This window comes from Eptesicus fuscus, chromosome 12, assembly GCF_027574615.1.
Source record: "Eptesicus fuscus isolate TK198812 chromosome 12, DD_ASM_mEF_20220401, whole genome shotgun sequence".
Classification (NCBI taxonomy): domain Eukaryota; kingdom Metazoa; phylum Chordata; class Mammalia; order Chiroptera; family Vespertilionidae; genus Eptesicus; species Eptesicus fuscus.
In genome coordinates this window covers 31018966-31024965 of record NC_072484.1, presented here as the reverse complement: position 1 = coordinate 31024965, position 6000 = coordinate 31018966, and the positions used below count along the sequence as shown (strand labels likewise).

Sequence of the window (6000 nt, the reverse complement as noted above, 5' to 3'; positions counted from 1 at the left end):
GGCAATGGGTAGAAATATGCTTAAATTCTGTCTTCGTTTTAAGTGGTTTACTTTTCCCACTCTTATCTCAGAACATTTTAAGTTCTTGTTTCCTTTCTTGCCCTCTTTTTTTTTTTCTTATAGTTTCTTGTTTTCTCGTTTTTTTCCACTTTATGGTCCTTTGGAGTCTTATTGTTTCAACTTCAAACATTAATATATTGTTGAGTAAACCAGAGCATCTTGAAAAGAACAAAGAAATTCAACTCCTGGATGTAAATCAATAATCCCACACTTCTCAAATTCCTATGTTTTAGAAAAGAGGTGACCTGTGTTCTCCTTTCCTAGCTTGGCCCACCTTTTCCAATTCATTGTTTTTACCCCCTGATCCCATCTCTCTCTCTCTCTCTCTCTCTCTCTCTCTTCAGCCTCCCTCCTCTACTTATTGACCATATTACTAAGAGAACCCTTTATAGGATAAAATAATTAAAATGTAAACAGGGATTAGGGGTCAGGATACATTTAAACCAGGTGTGATTCACAATCTAATAGAGCTCTGTCATGTGTTTATTATTTTGTATTTTAAATAAGGGTTTCTTCTTTACAAAAAATAATTTGAATTGAATAAAACATTGAGCTAGAAGATAATCTGAGCGTTATTTTATAGAACAAATGAAAAGTGTTTTTGCTTGCTGTCAATTAGTGCTAAAAAGTTTTTGTAATCAAATTTTAAATATCTTTTAATGTTCTCTCTTGTTCACTAAATGCAACTAAGGAATACAGGCAGCATGTTCTACACACATGTGCTTATGAGTAAGCGAGGGCCATTGGCCAAAATCTGGCTTGCAGCTCACTGGGAGAAGAAACTCACAAAGGCCCATGTATCTGAATGTGATCTAGAGATAATCATTGAAAAGATTATTTCACCTAAGGTATGTTATTGTTTAAATATAGTATGTAGCCCTAACCGGTTTGGCTCAGTGGATAGAGTGTCAGCCTGCGGACTGAAAGGTCCCGGGTTCAATTCTGGTCAAGGTCATGTACCTTGGTTGCGGGCACATCCCCAGTAGGAGGTGTGCAGGAGGAGGCTGATCGATGTTTCTATCTCTCTATCCCTCTCCCTTCCTCTCTGTAAAAAATCAATAAAATATATTTAAAAATATATATAGTATGTATTTGCCATGACTTACAGAGAGGAAAGGAATTAAAATACATTATATCATGAAACATATTTCCAAGGATGTTTTATTTCTCAAATGGTCTCTCTTTTAGTTCCTATAGCATTTATCATGTGTGTGTGTGTGTGTGTGTGTGTGTGTGTGTTATATACATATATATATATATATGAACTGTTTTATGTTTATCATAAATAGGTTGGACTCTGAAGGATAACGGCCATGTCTTATACATATTTTGTAATCCTTTCTCATCCTCTATCAGATTACTGTGTACATAGTAGTATCAAATAAGTATTTCTTTTAAAAAATGAGTGAATAAATGAGAGTAGAAAAAAAAGGATTGAATATAAATGAGAATATGTATGAAAACACTTCATAAGCAATAAAGTATTATGTTCATTATAAAAACCATAACAAGCTATTAGAATTTCCACCAAAATAGTATTTTAATATTTTATAGGTTAAGTTTTCTGCTTGAGAGAAGGACAAATTATAATAAAAAAACCCCAACCATGTATAAGGCAGTGGATTAGGCTTTATGTTCATTAGTTTTTTAAATCTTCATAACAATCCTATTCGATGCACCTCTTTTTGCTTCAGTGAAGTATGGTATTTAAGAGTGTGGACTTTTAAGTTGGTCAAATTTAAATTTAATCCCTGTTCCATCCCTTAATAGTTGTGTTACTTTGGGCATACTACTTAACATATCTGAGTCTCAGTTTTTTCTTCTGTAAATAGAGGTTGTTGTCTAAATTAAATTAATTAATGAATCAAAAGCTCTCAGGACAATGCCTGGCACAGAAGAAGTATGTAATAAATTGTAGCTATTATTAATAAATTGAAGTTCAGGAGGGTTAAATGACTCAGCTTTAGCAGTTGAGCCAAGGCTTGAACCCAAGTCAGCCTGACTGCAGACTTTGTATTCTTCCCATAAAGCCCATAATAGCATACTTCACTTAATGCCACATTAGATTATCTTCATAGAAGAAAAAAAATGTTAACTATTTTACTAGGTGAGGTAGAAGTTAAGCGACTCACTTGAAATAAGAATACAAAATGTCTGATTTTAAAGAGAAGAAATTCTTATGGTTTTATAATTGTCAAAGAACAGAGTTTGTGAATCTAATTTTTAATATTCTAATACTTTAAAAATTATTGAAAGGTGAAAATTGCACTTCGAACTTCAGGACATCTTCTTTTGGGAGTTGTTCGAATCTATAATAGGAAGGCAAAATACCTTTTGGCAGACTGCAGTGAAGCATTGCTTAAAATGAAGATGACATTTCGCCCAGGTATATGTCTTGGTTCCCTTTCGCATTTTTATTTTGGGTGGGCTCTTTTAATTGGCGGAACTCCATAAATCCAGGTTGAGTAAGTGAAAGGAATCTTTCTTTTGACCGAACTAAATTTCCATGGTTAAGGACAAATTATATTCTTTCCTTCATTCTTCTTCTTTGTTTGTAAGAAAAGGTTATGCTTTCAAAAACGTGTAATGTTTCTGTGTGTTTATGTAAGAAATATACATAAAGCTACCACACTTATGCAACACACTCTGATGTTCAGTTTTAAATGTGTTACTTTGTTTGCCATATCTGTTTTTGCCTTTTGAGATAAATTAGAAATAGTGTAATTGACAAAACCTAGATATCAATAATTGTCATTGTTTTCAGAATTCTCAAGACTCCTTAAATAGCATGCTATTAATAAAATATTTTTTAAATATTTTGATATCCCAAAGTGCTAGAGATTTACATATAATATAAATATAATGTCTTTAAATTTAATTTTAAGAAATCATTTTCCATCTTGTATTATGGTTATTTAGTTACAGGCTTTGCCTCTCACACTGGTCTGTAAGCTCCTTGAAGGCAATATCTTTGTCATTTATTTTCTGAATTTCTAATAGTACTTTTCTCAGTGCCTTGTACATACTATTCCCTCAATTAATATTTGTTGAATCAGGATTGACAGGGTTTTTTCTTTATTTAAAATATTTATATAATCTCTATGTAGATTTAAAAATTATATTGAATATGGTTTATTTGTTCATTATTTCCTTTGTTCCACAAATGTTCATTGCCCCCATACTTTATGTGAAACACTATACTAGGCTCTGGGATACAAGGACAAACAAGACAAATAGGTCCCTTATGGTTTGGTGAGGAAATCAGATAATGAAGCAGTTTTTAAATTATTACCATAATTATAGATTGTGATTATGCTGTGAAGGAACATAAAAAGATTACTGCAACAGAAAATAACAGTACATCTTATTTTAGTTAGATTAGTCAGGAAAAAATTTTCTGAGAATAGAATTTAAGCTCAAACTTGAAAAATGAGAAATACCCAGTCATCTAAAAAGTCCCTGAGGGAATAGCATTCTGGGCAGAGGGAACTGTAAGAGCAAAGGTCTTGAGGCGAAAAAGTGCTTAACTTGTTCAGGGAACAAAAAGACCAGTATAGTGAGAGAGGGAAAGAGTGTCGTTAGATGATGCTGATAGGTTTGTAAGGCTGCAGAGGCCCTGATTAAAAATTGGGATTTTATTTAAATGCACTGGGAAAGTCACTAAATCATTTTAAGCAATGGAGTGATCTGATCTGATTTTGTATTTAAAATATCACTCTGGCTGCTTTGTAGAGAATGGACTGGAGAGAGGCAGGAGTGGGTACCAGGAAACCAGTTAGAGACTAAGCAGGAGTCCAGTGAGAGAAAGTCTTATTTAAATAAAAAAGATTTAGTTGGGAGTTTCTATTTTGCACAGCATGGTTACTTATTGAATGTGGTTTTTTATTCTTTTCAGGACTAGTTGACCTTCCAAAGGAGAATTTTGAAGCATCTTACAGTGCTATCACACTGCCAGAAGAATTTCATGATTTTGAAATCCAGAATGTGAAGTAAATTATTTTATTTTCCTTCAATTTGACTTTCTTGATGTTTTATTGTTTTCATCTTCAGATATCATGAATGCAAATGGAATGTAGTTAACTGAAGTAAACATATAGACTAAGACTTAAATTTAGTGTGAAATTTTAAAGAACTCCAAACAAATATCATTATATTTGCTAAATTTGCAATATTGATAGTATATTCATCCATTCATTCAGTAAATATTTATTGAGTGCCTTCTATATGCCAGACACCGTTCTAGGTACTGAGGAGATAGCAATGAGTAAACCATAGCTCCTGGCATCATGAATCTTACATTTTAGTTGGAGTAGACAGACAATCCTACCTAATAAAATAGTAATATGCAAATTGACCGCACCTTCGCTATGCCCAAGCCACGCCCATCAGCCAAAGCCATGCCCACCAGCCAATCAGGCGAGTATGCAAATTACCCAACAAAGATGGCGGTTAATTTGCATATGCTGAGGGAGGAGTGAAGACTGAAGACAACTTAGAAGGAAGAGGGAGGAAAAGCGGAAAGGAAGGTGGCTGCCAGAGGGAAAGCCCGGGCGGGGCGGAGCGGGGCGGAGCAGGGCGGGCGGCAGCGGCCCACAGATGCAGGCGTGGCGGCCACAACGACGGCAGCGGTAGCGCACGCGGCCGCAGCGGCCGCTTGCAGGATTCCTCCTGCAAATGGGCTACTAGTAAACAAATAAACAAGTAAATATACATTATGACATGAGATGATCATCATTATGAAGAGAAATAGAAAATAAAATAAGTAATAGAATGGTTAGGCAAGACTTTTCTAATAAGGTCAGAACAGAAACCTGAAGGAGGTAAAGGAACAAATCATTCAATAATGTGAGGAAGAATATTTCAGGTAGAGCAAGTGGAAAGAAAGGTGCTAAGGCAGAGTACACTGGGCATTTTCAAGGAGGCAGGTGAGACTGGAGTGCAGTAAATGAGGGTCTGAGTGGTAAGAAATGAGGTCAGAGAGGTAGCTGGGAATGCAGATGTAGGGTGTTGTAGGCTACAATAAGGACTTTTATTTCACTTGGGGAGCACAGGAGGGTTTTGAATAGGTGAGTGATTGCACTTGACTGGATTTCAAGTGCTCTCTTTGGCCACTCACTATGAGGGCAAAAGGGAGGAAGCAGAGAGCCTGTGAGAAGATTATTGCAGTAAGAAGTCCAGGTGAGAGATGACAGTGTATGTCATTAGTTCTCAGTCTTCATTTATATCAAGGCAGTAACAGTCAAATTATGAATACATTTTGAAGTCAGAGCCAACAGAATTTGCTGGTTGGATATGGCTTTAAGAGAAAGAGAGAAGTGAAGGATGACTATATGATTTTTGGCATGAGAATGGAGTTACCACTTAATGATATTAGGATAACTATGGAATGGCCGGTTTAAGAGGGACAGTGTGAAGGAAGTAAATTGGGTTTTGAACGTACGTTTTGAGGTAACTGTTATGCATCTAAGGGGAGTAGGTAGGTAGTTGAATATCTGGGTCTGAGATTCAGGAAAGAGGTCTGGATGGGATGTATAAATTTGGGAGTTGTGAATATTTAGATGAACTTCAACCATGAGTCATAGGATCTCCCAAGGGAGTAAGTATAGAATTTAAAGGGAAAGTGGGAGTATGGGAGAGAATGAGATCAAGATCTACAGACTGAGCGTTGGGTCATTCCTAATAATTAACAGTCTGGGAGATGAGGAAGGATAATAAAGGAGATGGAAAAGGAGCAGCCAATGGGATAGAAAGAAAATCAAAAGAGAGTGATATCCCAGAGGCCAAAAGTAGAAAGTTTTCATAAGGAGGGAAGTTAACATCTATTTCAAATGCTATTGGTTGGGGTAAGTAAATAGGACTGAAAGTTGACCATTGGACTTGGCAACCTGGAGGTCATAGGCATGTATAAGAAACTAGTGTTTATAAATAACTAGTGGCCTG

At 35.7% G+C, this 6000-nt stretch overlaps 1 protein-coding gene across 2 annotated transcripts in view; it reads left to right on the top strand.

Moving 5' to 3' along the window:
- Positions 1-764: 764 nt before the first annotated feature.
- The window catches only part of RAD21L1 (RAD21 cohesin complex component like 1), a 31712-nt gene continuing 26476 nt past the window's right edge, over positions 765-6000 (top strand). For both annotated transcript variants that reach the window (XM_054724253.1, XM_008140993.3), the window contains exons 1-3: positions 765-908; positions 2317-2446; positions 3956-4049. In XM_054724253.1, the coding sequence (XP_054580228.1) occupies positions 765-908; positions 2317-2446; positions 3956-4049 (368 nt within the window). The remainder of the gene's footprint in view (positions 909-2316; positions 2447-3955; positions 4050-6000) is intronic.